The sequence below is a fragment of the Micropterus salmoides genome, unplaced genomic scaffold (genome assembly GCF_014851395.1).
Source record: "Micropterus salmoides isolate LMB-PRFRI ecotype aquatic unplaced genomic scaffold, ASM1485139v1 Ms_hic_scaffold_10, whole genome shotgun sequence".
NCBI lineage: Eukaryota > Metazoa > Chordata > Actinopteri > Centrarchiformes > Centrarchidae > Micropterus > Micropterus salmoides.
Genome location: NW_024040041.1, coordinates 34415567 through 34431240, shown reverse-complemented (window position 1 = coordinate 34431240; position 15674 = coordinate 34415567). Strand labels below are relative to the sequence as shown.

The window sequence follows — 15674 nt, the reverse complement described above, 5'->3', positions numbered from 1 at the left end:
GTTAGCAGTAACTCTTGTTTGTGCCTCTCACAGAGCTCAGCAACACTTTACCTCGAAGATAAATCCCTGATGATCTTTCGTAAAAAAACATTTTTTTAATTTAACAACACTCACCACTAGGGATGGTATTTATGTAAATTTAAATGCTCTGTATTTGTATAGCACCTTTCTATTCTTTTCAACCACTCAAGGTGCCGTTACGCTACATCATATTCACACACTGAACAGCCACCAGGGGCAGTTCAGGGCTCAGTATCTTGCCTAAGGACACTTTGACATGCCGCCTGGAGGAGCCAGGGATTGAACCGCCGACCTTCCGATTAACAGGCAACCCGCTCTTTTATTTTAAAATTGTTCTGCCCCTGGGGCAAGTTCAATCTCAAAACTTTTAGCACCGGTTTGCAACATTTTCAGATTGAATCCGTGCAACGTTCCACCACGGGCTTCGAGGTGTGTTTTCTCCCGTTTGGTGGGCGTGTCACAGGCGTTACCCAATCAGCTGCGACAGCGGTGTTAAAAAGGCGGCGAAATGCAGTGCGCTTGCATACACAACAGGCTGTTCGTCCGTTGAAAAAATGTGTTGCTACGTCTTGTCGGCGCTGAACTTGGCCCTGGTGTCTGTGCCCCCTGATTGTTTGATGTGGATCACCTGGGTCTCGTTATCTCCACCCCTCTGGTGTGTTTAGTCGGTCTGTTCCTCGGTGCCAGCTCATTGTCTATCATGACCTCTCAGTCAGTGTCTCAGCTTTGTTCCCTGTGTTTCCCCAGCAGGTTTTGGATTTATAGGTTTACCTTTGTTCTCTCTGGCTTCACTTTGCTTTGTTTTGGGCCGCCTCTCCTTCGCTGTAAGTTTTCACCGTTTGTTCACTTTTCCTGCAGCTGTTTCCTTTCAGAACGTGAGCTGAACTTTACCAGTTTAGCCCTTTGGCCTGTTTAATACCGGGTTTCGGTACACACTGAAGCTAATTCCTTCATCTTCTGTCGTCTGGATCAAAAAGTGTCCCATGAGCAGTAGCAATATCTGTTGATTATTATCAGCATTTATAAAAAAAACACTTTAGGTTGCATCAACACTTGGTTTCGGTTTCATATGCAACATGCAGTCTGTGCATGAGTCGGTCAGACTGTCTAAAGGGATAATTCCAGCGGAGCAATAAGTAATGCACAGCAGAGTACAGGGCAGGTAGACTTAAAAGATGTTATGAATTCTCATCAAATGATGACGTCTCTTAATATTACGTCTTTTTCTGGACATGTCAGAGAACACAGATGCAGGAGAGATTCTGAATGTGCAGAAAGTTTGAACATGAGCAGAAAACCTGCTCGATTTATTAAAGTCAGGAATTTATAACTTTAATTAAAGTGAACTTATTTGAAGTGGAAAGGTGCCACATGCACACCCCCAAACAAAAGAGGAGGGAAGACTGAATCATGCCTGACTCAGCAGGGATTTTTTTAAATTAGAAAAGTTGATCTACATGAGGGGCGGCGCGGAGGTGCCGTGCCCGAGTGGGTTCTCTCCGGCTTCCTCCCACCATCCAAAGACATGCAGGCTGGGTTAATTGGTGTCTCTGAAATTGTCCTTAGGTGTGAGTGTGAGTGTGAATGGTTGTTCGTCTATGTGTGGCCCTGCGGTGGACTGGCGACCTGTCCAGGGTGTACCCCGCCTTTCACCCGATGTCAGCTGGGATTGGCTCCAGCCCCCCCGGCGACCCTGTACGCAGGATAAGCGGTTGACGATGGATGGATGATGGATGGATCTACATGAGAAATATTGGCTATTTAAAAGCAACAGCTTCAGAAAGCCTGAAAGCCTTACTGCATTATATTCTATTATTTTTTTGTATATTTTGAATTGTCACCTGCTGCCTGAATTTTGTGTTTTCCTTTACGTAAATGAAGACTTTTCCATCATAAATTGAGGCAGAAATTTTCATCAGAATGCAGGAAGTGAAGTCCTCAATGCTAAAAGTTCTCTGGGGGAGGACCTCCTCCTCGTTTGAGTCCCCTCCACCATTGAAACTGAACAAATGCTTTTGCATTTCAAGAAATCTACCCCATAATGCAAGAACACAGTCTCTGGGTTGAAACACAGTTTACGGAGGAACACATACAAGTTTGGTCTTTCGAATTAAGGCTATGATGTTGAAGTTGACAAGTACGCTGATCACACTTGTTCATTATTGAGCCTGATTACTGACTTGGCTTTTCATCTATACACGATCAAATTGTGAGTTTGGCTGCTGAACGTTTAAAACAATTCTTGAGGATAGGGGAGCGATTACCCCACCCAACTAAAATCTCACCTGGGGCTAAGTTTTAAGATCCTTTATACCTTGACTTCTGCCTTTCAGAGGAAAATATTGTACTTTTTACTTTTTGGGTATGTGTTGTTACTGTGCAGATTAACATAAAACAGACTTGACCAACTAGCAGAATAAAAAATGTTAAAGTAAAAAATTAGCTCACCTGAACCTCAAATGTTCAAATGCACTTTACATGTTATAAAAACAATGATAATAATAATCTAATTGTAGGAGTGTTTTCTATAATCTGAGCAGGTGGGATGTGGATCACGGCACCTGATCTCCTCCTCTTCGGCACACAGCTTCCTCCTGATTCACTATCGACGTGTCACAGGAATCAACGTGTAAATCGTCTGAAGGCCGGAGGTTAACACCACGACTCAGAGATGATTCATAAATCAAGACCTTCTCCGACCAATCAGAACGCAGAGAGAAGGAGCCTTCACAGAGCTGAAAGTAAAACCTCAAGCTGCGTTTCAAACACATCATAACTCATCTTTCGATCACAGTGCTTATTTCCACCATTTACAACAAAGAAAAATTCAATTCAGCAAATCTGACCAAAAGGAAAAATCCTCATTACGTGTTTTTGTGCGTTAATTAACAATCAACACTGTTTAGTTATTGTGTGTCTTTGCTGTTATAAACTCTATTTGGTGTTTTACAGGTTTTTTTTTTCTGTCACTATGGTACTATTCACAAGTATGTGGTTATGTTTCACCATTCTCAGCACAAAAAACACAACAGATCTTTAAGTTGGGACTGGACAGACAGTGATTCTTACTGCTGAATCATTAATAGCTGCAAGCATATAGGCCTGGGGCTGACTGTGACAGTATCAGGCACGTTTGTCGTATTATTATAATAATAATAATAATTATTATCCTATGTAGCCATTTAGCTACAATTCCGCTTCACACAACAGCTGTGGCTGTGTTTGCGACCTGACCTTTCTTTTCACCGTGAGAGGGAAGAATTTAGAAAGTTGCGTGGCGCTGGGGGAGCCCCCAGCTGCAGGAGTGCATGGACCGGTGACCGGAAGTCAGACGGAGACCAGAGTGAGGTGTTCAAACAAAGATTGAGCACAAACACAACGTGGGCTTGGGGTCGTAGGTGATTCACGATGAGCCAGAGAGGCGGGTATATGTATTTTACACTGCCTGGATTCACTGGTAGTTAAAAATCTATGTCGTGATTAATCCACGTGTTCTCATGACATTTCATGAGAAACTTATATTTTGAATCAATGGTTGTGTCGTGAGAGATGATTACAATCCAAATTAATGTACAAGTTTTAAAAAAGACTGGCAGTGTGTGATGAGTTTGGAGTTTTGTGTGAAAAGTTGTGAAATTTAACCGCATACTTGTGATAATAGCAAGAAAAAGACATCAGATAAGATGGATAAGAAAAACTTTATTGTCTGTCATAAGTGACAGTGAAATTTGTCTTTGACAAGACAAGCTCAAAAGACATAAAAACACATGTAAAAAACATAGATACACTGAAGACAATTTAGCCACATTATTTGTACAGACATGTGCAGAATACAAAATGTGATATGTGATTGTTCAATATAGTAATGGCCGTGGGAGTGAAGGATTTTTTATATGTTTTTCCTTTTCAGCAGAAACTGTTTTGCCTGTAAACTGTGTAAATGACTTTCTCTTACTAAAGCTTAAAAAAAGAATGATACCAAATCAACAACAACCAGAATATGTTTTCAAGATGTTGATAATGCTGATAAATCCTGCTTTAATGGCTTCACTTGTTCAGTGTAATGTCATTTAATTACATCAATGAGTTGTGTGCGCAAAATATTATGATGTAAAAAACACAAATAGTCTTTCAGGACCTCGAGGGATCCATAATTATTCACGCTGCATGGACTCTGGATACTTTAAGTACACTTTTACTGGTGATACTTGTGTACTTTGCTGCTCTTAACAAGACATTTAAGTTAAGTTTTACTTCTAATGTCGTATACTTATTTTCACATTCTGCTTCTGATAAGGAGCTTTTCAAACATGTGTTCTTTAAATATTTGCCAGCATCAGCAGTGAATAACTGAACGTTCAGTGTGTGTGTGTGTGTGTGTGTGTGTGTGTGGTTGCATGTAGGTGTTACACAGTCAGCAGTGTGTGTTTTAACTGTTACACTTAAAATGACTGCTGACAGCGATTTGGACAACTGCCAGTAACATGCGTACCTCCTACTCCTACTATTGGCATGTGCTTATTAATTATTATGAACACTACTACTTATGGAAGCTCTAAGAGGCCCTACATTTATTCATTTAGCTGACGCTTTTATCCAAAACTACTTACAATTGCTAAGCATGTCAGATGCCTCTGGAGCAGCTAGGGGTGTGTTGCTCAGGGACATGTTGGTGGATGGGACAGTGGGGGGATTGAACCCGCGTTTTCCCCGTGATAACGAGTTAATTTAATGCGTTTTTCTCAAGATCTCGAGTTATTTATATCATTATCTCCTGAGATAACCGGATTATTTTCTCAAGATCTTGAAACTTTTGTTTTTCAGCGACAATGACATAATTAATTCCAGATGGACTCTTTTTGTCTTGTGAAAGAATATAAACCCTAATACTAACATCTGACCATTTAGCATTTCAAACATAAACAAAAATAAAATAATTTTGAACGCTAAAGGTAGGTGTGGGATATTTAACAGTAAAGTCCAAGTAAGGAGGTGGAGGGGTGGGCCAGAAACTGGACTTTCACCCAGGAGGACGGTGCAACTTATGTAACCTACATATCTTTAATAAACAATACTGAATGCTGCCTAAACTGAACCAAATTACAGCATTTGATGATGTTAAGCTCTAGTTTTATTTTGAAAGTCTGACCGGATTTTACATATGACTGCTGACAGTCATATGTAAGTCTAAGCCCTACAAGTTTAAAAACATGGGGTACCTGGAGCGTTAAAAAGCAACGGCAGTGGGTCTTGACCAAGCGTCCATATGTGACGAGTTGGGAGTGAGATTATGTGGCATTATCATCACGATCCGACGGTCTGAGGACCACGTGGTCACTGATGTGAGTGAGTGATTACTTTATCGGACAATTGACCGTTCACTAAGCCACGCCCCGAACACGCGGCTGGCCAATCACAGCGCAGTAGAAGTCTCGCTCTAACTGAGGTCCGACACTTTCACGGCTGCGCTCCATTGACGCTACTGCAAAAACATTACAGAAACATAAATGTCATTTTCTAGCTTTTTTTTGGCTGTATTTTTCCTGGATCTGGTCAAACGCTGTTCCTGCGGCACTTGTAATAGTTACAGTCGTTACCCAGAGAGGTTGAAAGGAGAAGTACGATTTATTCTCTTTCCAAAACCTAAAATACATCCAGAAACATGTCGGCTGTGTTAGCTAACGCTAATAAAGCCCTACTGTTCTGCTTTTTAATGATTGTAATAATGAACAGAGGCCTAACAGCTATACAAGAACAGTGCTGATCCTTAATATCGTTGTGTTTTGTCTCAATAGTCAATAATCGGTGGTTCACTTTTACTCTGTGATTGGTAGGCTTTAGCATCTATCATTATTTTTTTCACATCAGTTTGAGTCAGTCTGACAACTTGAAAACAACCTTCAAATGCACAATGCAATTGCAAAACTGTCTGCTTCTTTTTGACAATAATATTTCTCCAGGGAGTGCAGTGATAAACAGCGGCAGCGCTGTGATTAAAGTCCGTCAGGTCCGACAGTTTGTCGGACTTAGCAACAGTTACTACGAGGGGCGTGGCTTAGAGAAGGGTCAATTAAGTTACAGACTCTTCACTCAGTGACGGGTCAGGTGTGTGAAGGTGAGAAAGTATGAGGGCTTTGAACTCAGCTCTTTGTTTTATTGGTGTGTGTCAATTTACAGCGAATAATAAATCACTGTAGCGCCAAAAAGCAAGAAGAAGCACTGAAACATCTAGAACAGCAAATACATCAAATCTTAAGAAGGGCAGCGGTGTATTGATTAGAGGAAATTCAAAGAAAGGAGCTGCCGTGAGCCCCCATCAGCCTCAGGACCCGCCGTGAGCCCCATCAGCCTCAGGACCCGACTTCCCTGAACCCCAGTGGTCCTGCCGGTCTTCCTTCATGTATCCCATAATGCCCTTGTAGCTTGGCGTAGCAAGGTACTGGTCACACAGCGACCCCTGCAGGCTGGGAGCACACACAACAGACAGCTGGATGAACAGCGAGCCGTGGTTCATCGGAAACTTCATGCTATTGAGGTACGTCGTGGGCGCCACTTCCGCTTTTCCGAGCAGGTCGTCGTCCCAGCCGTAGTCCCGGTCCCAAACCTCAAAACGGATTGGTCTGTGAAGGAAATACACAGGTGTGTCATCAGCTTCTGATCCATTAGCAAACAAAAATACAATGTTTAATGTACACCAGACAGGATTTGTGTCTACAAAGAAATAGTTTTACTAAATACGATTCTCTTCCGTGCAGAGATGTTCATTTTGGTGCCAAGCTCGTGTCTGTACAGTGAGATTGGAAACAAGGGGAAACATGTAACCTGGCTCTGGTCAAAGCCAGAAGAATCATCCTTCCAGCACCTCTAAGGCTCACTGATTGACTGATCTCATTTGTTTCGTCAGCACAAAAGCGTAAAAACACATTGTGGGGTGATATGTCCCTGGCTGTTTCAGACTATTTCAGCCAATATTCTGAAGTATCCGCTAATTTCCTGCCAACCTCACAGTGACGACGAGACTCCCTAGGTGGGAACATCAACACCTTATCCACCTACCACCCTCAACACTGGCTCCCTGATGTTCAGGATGTGTCCTGAGTCCCCTGCTGATCAACTTCAAATGTGGGCAGTGTCATCCAAAGATCCAAAGCTTTTTAGGGTTCAACAAACGGTGTGTCCGTGGCATGACGTTCAATTTTGATGTTTCGTCGTGAAAAAGGGAGTACTGTGTCTGTGAGGGGCTGTAACTCTGGTGTCATGACAATTACCTGCTCCTGAATGTCAGCAAGACAAAATAGCTAATGGTGGACTTCACATGAAAGCGGGACAGGAGCTACCAGGGGCTAAAATGCTTATATTTCTAAGAAACTAACATACCCGGGTTAAAAAAGCACACAAGAGACTTTGAGCTAAGACGCCTGAAGGATTTTAGACCTTATCCCCTCTGTCAGGTCTCACCTCTACATTTTATTTGAGATTATTTTAGATCAGATGAGTAGAGGTTAGATTCACTCACTTTTTGTCCCGTATGTTGACGGTTTCGAATTGAAAGAGCTCATTCCAGACGGGGAAGTCGTTGTTCCAGATCACTCGTGTTGTGTAAACTTGTTTATTGTAGAAAACCTTAACGTATCCGTCTGTCTTGGTGACATAGTCTCCCCACAGCCCCTCAGCTCGAACCACCGACACATTCAGCTGGGCTACGCCGGTCTCGGCTGGGCAGCAGTCGGAGTTGACCATGCGGTGTCCTTTACACTGACATGCACAGTCCTGTTTCTGGTGGCCGACCTTGCATCCTGCCGGGCAGCGGAGGGACTTCGCACTGTTGCGGATGTAGTCGCTGATGGCTTGACCTAGGTTGGACTTTAGGGTGGAGTTGTTTGTCAACTACAGAACAAAAGCACAGAGTTTATTAGGAATGAAAATCGTGGACTTTGAAGTTCCCTTTCCTGCCGTAGACCCTTTACCTCCAGACGGTGTTCTTCATTTTCCAGTACAACCAGTCAGCAGACACTCAACATTGTTATCAGTTTGAAGACATTATAGAGAGCAAGCTAGTCTCTTTTCCATTAGTCTCAGCCCAACAATGTATTTTCCCAAAAGCATCTCGTTCTGTTCTTGCTGATCAAATTTGGGCACCTAAAATTTTGAAAGGTTTTGCTGTCATGGTTCTGCTCGAGGTTTCTGCCTCTTAAAGGAAGTTTTTCCTTGCCTCTGTCGCCTAGTGCTGCTCTTGGTGGGAACTGTTGGGCTTCTGTAAATATCATCACAGAGTATGGTCTAGACCTGCTCTTTTATGAAAAGCGCTGTGAGATAACTGTTGTTGTGATTTGGCGCTATATAAATAAAATTGAATTGAATGTATGATACAGGGGTTTAGCTAACGGTCAAGTCACCTGCTGCTGAAAACACACTAACAGTAGCCTACTTTTAAGTTAGTAGTTAGTTTAGTTGACCAGCAGCCTGTCTAGATAACTATTAGCTCATTAGCTGGTGTGCTTGTAAGTTACCTAGCAAACATTATTTAGCCCTTGCAATCTCACTCCCATCTCATCACATATGGACGCTTGGTCAGCACCCTTGGCGTTGCTTTTTAATGCTCTTGGTACCCTTTTGTCATTTTTGAAGATGTAGGGCTCCACGGTCAAGTTAGCAAGAATAAATATGCAACATTCGGTTAGACGTTCAAAATAAAACTAGTGGTTAACGTTGTGAAATGTCACAATTTATTTAGCACCAAAACTGCTTGTTTAGGAAAAGGTAATGGTTAGGGTTAAAAAACTTAACTTACGTAAGTTAACTAACTGTACTTACAAAGCTTGCATAACCTACGTTGTGACACTTTTTGTTTTACACGGAAACAAACACCACTCAAACGATACCGGCTTTTAGCATTCATAAATTACGCTACAGGGCTTCCCCCAGTGCGTTGAACTATGATGCTAAGCGGCTTCCCGGTTCATTAGAAACTGACGCCAGTGGGTCTTGACCATGCATCCATATGTGACGATTTGGGAGTGAGAACAGTTTGAGCTAGCTTGTGTGCTTGCTAGATAACATTTACTATCTTAATTACCAATAACAGTCAGGGGAGGTGAATTAAGATTTAGGGTCATCATCAACATTTGGCATGAAGCAATTTTTTGCAATCTAATTGGTTTTAAAATGCATCCCAAAATGGAGCTTGGCCACTAGACACTAGACTTCAGTTAGATTATCTAAAAAACTGTAAATAAGCTCCTCAACTTGATTTGCCCTTAATTTGTTCCTCACCAGCAAGTGCAGGGGGCTGACTTCGTAGGACACCACACCTGGGACCCTCATCAGGGAACTGAGCCACTTCTTGTACCCTGCGGCACCATTGGGTCTGAACAGGATGTCCCCCACATTCCCGTCTCCTCCCAGAACCATGGTGGTCCGGTCGGAGAAGGCCTGGCTGAAGGTTGCTCCTGTTTTTAGGCTGCTGCTCTTGTTGCGGCAGAAGCCAAGGGCTGCGTCGAATTTGATGCCTTTGATGACCGCTTCGGCCTCGACAGACAGGCAGTTGCTAACAGTGTGGACATCCATCTTGCTCATGGCGGCCTCGCAGGTCCGGATGGCGGTGATGGAGGTCACTTGACCCCCGAGGTGAACCTGCCGGATGAAGTGGGTCCCATAGATAGAGATGAACTGTTGGAAAGGTGCAGCGTTCTTGGGGTCGTAGGTGGGGGGAAGGTTCTTTAGGGAACCCTCAAACTCCTTACTCAGTGGAGGGCGGGTGTGAAGACGGAAGCTGAAGGTAAACAAGGAGAATGATTTTATTCATTTTTTCTTCACTAAAAGCACTCCATTGATTTACAGGCTGAAACACCATTGGACTCAATCTTGTAAAAAAATAGGATCAAAATTTATATTTATTGAATGATTGATTCCATACAATCTTCTTCCTGGTCAAAACCTGGCGCTTACATTACCTGCAATGAAATTTGACCACCGATAGTCCGGGGAGAGATTCAGGTGTGTTATGCATAGACTGTATATAAAAAGTGAACGTAGTCATCCTGACGTCACCCGTTGGTTTGTGGACTGCCATTTTGAAGCCTTGAGTTTGGCTGATAGGGGGCCGTCATGTTGATTTTTGCAACCAGCGGCACTGGATGTGACCATATTTGGACGAGACGGTGGAGCTAACAGCCGTGTGTGGAGCTAGCTACCTTTCTTAGCTAGGTGCATCTGTAATTCACGTTAACTTACGTTAACGTCATTTTAACATGGCTGATAATTTTGTCTAGCAAACAACAGGCTTAAAACTAAATGTACTCACCAGAGAAAGTGAACAGCCATATCCTAATAAGTTTTTTTAACAGCGCTGGTTAAATTTACACAGTGCTGTGGGTACAGGTGAGTCACTCTAGCCTGACTGACAGGTCGTCATGGTAACGACTTGTCAATCACAGATAGTACCGCCCTAAAGCCTCCCCTGCTTCCTGGTCTCTGTTCCTCTAAATGGGACCATAATTTACTAAATAAACATCATGCTGTGTTGAAGAAGACTTGAAACTAGTGACTGAGACCATAAACTCATCAGGAAAGTGTTTACTGAGGGAATAAATCAGCTGACAAGTAGAAACATTTTACTGTTATTTGTAATGGAGCCTCAATTCTTTTTGAAACCAGAAGAGTTGCCCCCCTGCTGGCCATTCAATAGAATGCAGGTTTAAGGGACTTCCGTGTTTGACTCAGATCTGTGTTTGACTAGCATAACAGCAAGCTTCTCGCTTGCTGTTATGCTAGTAGCGGCTAATGTAGCCTGGAGCCTGTAGCCTGCAGTCACAGATGAGTTCTTCCTAACGCTACACAAACAGATTTGTTTCAAACTTGTAGACTTCAACCGACGCTGACTCAAGTGACCTGAGGACATGGTTCAGACTTTAACAGTTCCCGCTGAGACACTACAGGCTTCATACTACTGTTTCCACATATGTGTTTATACTCTCCAACACCTGGAAACTCATACTGATGTGAAAACGTTTTGATGTTTTGAACAATTAATTGAAATTTGCATATCTCCACAGAAACGTTGCATCTGTGAGGAAAGTCTTTTCCAGGCTTACAAAAATGCCTTTATAGCAAAACAACCTAATTTCAGTACTCACGTGTAGTATTTGCATTCAAAGTTGTGGGTGACGAAGGAGAACTTGTCTTTCCTGCTGTGGCTTTCTGCAAACTTTGACGTGGTGGAGTGTGATCCTCCGATTGCAAAACCACCGAGTCCAGAAATGCCGAGGCCCACCTGAGCCACATCACAGCAGGTGCAATTAACTACTGCACACATAGTCTGTAACATCAGCACTCTGCTCTGATGTTTGCTCACATAGCTGTTGAACTACTGAATTTAAAAGTTAGTTTTGGTCTGGGCAGGATAGGCAGATACCTTTGAAAGAGTGCTGACGTCACAGATTCACAGGTCAAATTCCATCAAAATTGAATAATTAAAAAAACTCCTACCTTCCAGTTGACTCCGAGGGATTTGCTTGTGTCTTCCATGACTGACTGGCTGGACTCAAAGATCTTACGCGTTAGCTTGCGATGGCATAGCACCTGGGGCCAGAGAGGATGCTGGGTAATGCTGTACACCCTAACGTGGCCATGTTGTACTTAATTTACAATACAAGGCTTCACAAGCTCATCACTGCCATAAACATCATTCCAATAATCCTCCTTTTTATCAATATTTATTGATGAATTTTCAGTCAAAGTGATTTTTTACTGACCTTGACCCGCCAGTCCAGGATTGACGCAGGGAGTTTCTGGGTCTGTTTGAAGAGGATGCACAGAGGTTAGTTAGTTCAGTTATTCCTAAAATATTTGCATGTGCTAACAAAAAAAACCCTTGGTGAAGCTGCTGAAGGCACAAAAATAATCTCACTTAATGGGTTAAACATCAGCAGTGGAGCCACAGAATGGCCGCAGTATTTGCATAATTGTGCTAATTACTGTAGTAAACTTCAACAGCACAGACAGACATCTGGTTATATATGTATACTTTATGTGCATTTGCTGATAATACGTACTTTTCCTTAAGTAAGGTTTGACTACAGTAATGGATAAACTACTTCTTCCACCACGGAGCAGCTCTGACCTTGTTGAGGAGGTTGTTGTGGCACAAGGTGCAGTTCCCCTGAACTCCTCCGACCATGAAGTTCTTGACGTCGACCACGCTGGCGCCACTGGTCTTCATCATCACCACGTTGAAGCCTTCGCCAGCCAGGTTGTGACCCGGTACAAACGGAGTCTGCTGACACTCCGTGTAGGAGGCGGTCTGACAACCCAGAGACCGAGGGAGGAAGAGGAGGAGGAGGAGATGGGAGGAGGAGAGCATTGTAGAACTGAAAGAAAAGAGGTGAAGAAGAGACAGACTGCCGTGAAACCTGTCAGAATTATGATGTTACATGATACTAAAATCACTGAATTGACCCTGCCTATATTTGGGACAGGCGTCCATGTGAGTAAGGCCTTTAATTACTTCTGCACAAAACTGAAACAGGCTACTATCAAATTGTTTCAACCAGTATGAATATTAGGGTAACATGGGGTAAGATGCCCCCCCATGGTAATTCTAACGCAAAATGCCACAATTTTCCTCAACATTTCTTCTGTCTGTCCCTCGTCTCCCTGAACTAAAAAGGTTCTCTGTTTCATCACAATTTTTAAACTTATTTGATAAAAGCCATTCTGACCTAAGTTGATCTAATTTTTGTGTCAGTTTAAATGAGGAAATCTTTTTTGAATTTACTGTATATATGTATATTTACATTAACTGGAGCCTTAAGATAAGTTATGCAATTGTTTAGAGAGAAATGTTTTTATAGTTTTTGGTTAAAGTAGTAAAATGCTAGATTAGTATGTTTGGGGTAAGACGCCCCACCCGGTCGCTGTGCCTCTTTATGGTTGATCGTTTGTAAGTTAGATGTTATTTAGACTCTGGACAGACCCGTCAGCCAATCAGCAGCTTCACTATCACAGAGAGTCTGAGGTAGAAGTCTGAGGTTAGAAGCTCACATAGGCTCAGATTTACAGCTAACTAGCTGAAAGCTAATAATATAAGGCAAGGCAAGTTTACTTCTACAACACAGGTCTATAATCCCCTTGCTTTTAACCAGCTACTTTGAGTTTATTTTATCTGTAATTCGGACATATTAAGGTGATAGTAATCAAATACATTTGATTAAATACAAATTAATTTGTCAACTGTAGCTATTTATTTTATAATATGTTACCCAAAGCATAGTCTTGTTAAAGATACAAAAAACAATCAAAAAAAATCTTTAATGTGTCAGAAATATACATTGAGCTTAGGGGGCGTCTTACCCCAAGCTACACTACTTTTATAAAAATTAGCATATCAAATAATTTATTTGATTTAGCTCAGACAGATTCATTTTTATGAAAAGCTGTTTTGACCCGTGCAGACTAAAAGAATATGAATCAAGGAACGGACACATTCAGTTTTAAAGAGCGCTTCAAAGGTAACGGGACTTGGCACTTTTGTTCATCTCTTGTTCACCATCTGAATGAATTAGACTTTGGGGATTGTTGTCTCCGTAAAATTAACTGAACGATTGAATTGTGGAATTGTGAATGAGTAGCACGTCCATACTGCCAAAAGTTTAAACATTTATATTTGTAGTCACGATCTTAGCAACTTAGACCTAGCTCATGCAGGTGACCCGGCAGACTTTAAATGGTTTCAAACATCCAAAGAACTTCTTGTCTAATCGACACCTGCATTTATTTGTTTCCACACCAGGCTGATAAACGGGGACAGGCAGCTATTTAGGACTCAGCTATTAATTTAAGTTTTACATATTTAACCCTTGAATGCATCCCTCGAGTCTCAGACACCTTGGACCACATTACAGCCAGTCCACTTCATTTACTCAACTCCCTTTGATCCTCAAAACTGAAATCACTGTCTTTCTAATGTTTTGCTCCACAAAGTTGAAAATGTCTAAAAAGATCTGAGCAAAGTTTAAAAACTGCAGGTTATGTTGTTTTTTTCTGTTTGGTGGCACCTTGTTGTCCCTGATACCCTGAATTAATGCAGATAAAAGCAGCCGGTGTGAAACACAGTACACCACATTTCTTGGCATTCTTCTAACAGTTTATTATGGTTTAGATATTGGTGTTACATCAGTAACAGGTCTCGAAAGCCCAAAGGTGTGTAAGCATGTTTGCAGTTATCAATTAATTAACTCAATCTGTGTGTTCTCTATGGAAGCCCATCAGTACCCAAACTGAAATTACTTGGTCAGGGTCTCAATCCACCACCTCCATCTTCCAGGACGCCACACAATTTAACATGTTTTGTTTTAATATGTTATATTTTCCTACTTTAGCTTGTTTTATTTTCAACTATCACTAAACTAATCGCCAACAATTTTGATAATCAACTAATTGCTTTAAGTCCGTTTTTAAAGAAAAAACATCTAAATTCTCTGATTCCAGCTCGTCAAATGTGAATATTTTCTGTCTTCTTTGCTCTTCTATAACAGTTATCTGAATATATTTGGGTCGTGGACAAAAGAAGACATTTGAGGAAGTCACCTCGGCCTTTGGGAAACACCGATGGACTATTTTCACTATTTTCTGGACCTAAGAACTAATCATTTAATTTAGAAAATAATCAAGACATTATTCGATAAAGAAAACACACGTTAATTGTAGCCCTACATGTCAGAATAATGAGATACGATTAACTTTTTTTTAACTAAAAACTTAAGGTAAGATGGGAAGAAGTCATTTTAATTTTTCCATCTCAGAATTTTCATCTTAATAAAGTTTCGCACTGTGCCATTTCTTTAATGATAGCTTTCGTAACTTAAAGTGAGCACCAGACGAGACAAGATTTTGGGGTCATCTTTCTTCTGAGGTGAAGTATTTTCAGAGGGGATCATTAAATCTATCAATAAAACAATCAGTGAAGGTATATTACAGTTATTGAATAAATGCCAAGAAATACACAGTAAACGTTCCATGTTGATAAAAAATGACCTGATTGCTTAAAGTTTGATTTCTACTTCCAACAAATTTCCTTTACCTTCAGAGAGTTGATGCCGTTGACGGTTTATGAAGAGTCTGTCTGCAGAGTCCTGCACGTCGAACTGATGGTGAGTGTGATGTGTGAGAAGCTGCTCTGTGGCTGATTTTAAAAACACTTAGCGAGACGTTATTGTGTCTCAGAGTGTGATCACGCCTCCAGATGCTCTTTATGTTTCCTCTTTAACTACAGATAGTTATAAACACCTGACAGGCAACTCACTCAGCTGAGTTTTACAGCAAAAGTCACAAGACTTTGAAAGAAAAATGGGGTTTTTTAACAATAAAAAAAATATATAGATGTAATTTTATGAAGAAAAAGTCATATTATTTAGAGAAAGTTTGAACAACTTGAGGTGAATTCCTGTTTTAGAGAAAGAATTCGTAATGTTATGAGAAAAAAGTAATTTTGGAAAGTCATAATATTACAGAAGAAGTTGCAATTTTATGAGAAAAATCTAAACATTTAGACAAAAGTCATGTTTTTAAGAAGAAAATCTTGAAAATGAAGTTTTTATTTCTGAGGAAAAAAAATATTGTTTCAAGAGAATTTTGAATTGTTTTGGGAAAAAAAG

At 41.3% G+C, this 15674-nt stretch overlaps 1 protein-coding gene and 1 long non-coding RNA gene across 2 annotated transcripts in view; one reads left to right on the top strand and one right to left on the bottom strand.

Annotated features, from left to right (window-relative positions):
• LOC119895838 overlaps positions 1 to 2970 on the top strand; it is a 47288-nt gene extending 44318 nt beyond the window's left edge. Inside the window, exon 3 of the long non-coding RNA XR_005443110.1 lies at positions 2562 to 2970. This is a non-coding gene — a long non-coding RNA (uncharacterized LOC119895838). The remainder of the gene's footprint in view (positions 1 to 2561) is intronic.
• A 730-nt stretch (positions 2971 to 3700) lies between these two features.
• On the bottom strand, positions 3701 to 15235 carry prf1.3 (perforin 1.3). Its single transcript, XM_038709093.1, has 8 exons — positions 15101 to 15235; positions 12143 to 12389; positions 11775 to 11816; positions 11509 to 11601; positions 11157 to 11293; positions 9295 to 9793; positions 7538 to 7908; positions 3701 to 6641 (listed from the first exon to the last, which is right to left on the bottom strand). The coding sequence occupies exons 2-8, from the start codon at positions 12380 to 12382 to the stop codon at positions 6344 to 6346; spliced, it is 1680 nt and encodes a 559-aa protein (XP_038565021.1). The 5' UTR covers positions 12383 to 12389; positions 15101 to 15235; the 3' UTR covers positions 3701 to 6343.
• Between the last annotated feature and the right edge of the window lie 439 nt (positions 15236 to 15674).

Excerpts from the sequence above, each read along its gene's own strand:
- prf1.3 (XM_038709093.1), bottom strand. The coding sequence starts at position 12,382 with ATGCTCTCCTCCTCCCATCTCCTCCTCCTCCTCTTCCTCCCTCGGTCT. Across the intron at positions 11,817-12,142 it reads ACAACAACCTCCTCAACAAG|ACCCAGAAACTCCCTGCGTC; the intron begins GTCAGAGCTGCT and ends CTCTTCAAACAG. Across the intron at positions 6,642-7,537 it reads GTCAACATACGGGACAAAAA|ACCAATCCGTTTTGAGGTTT; the intron begins GTGAGTGAATCT and ends TTTCCTTCACAG.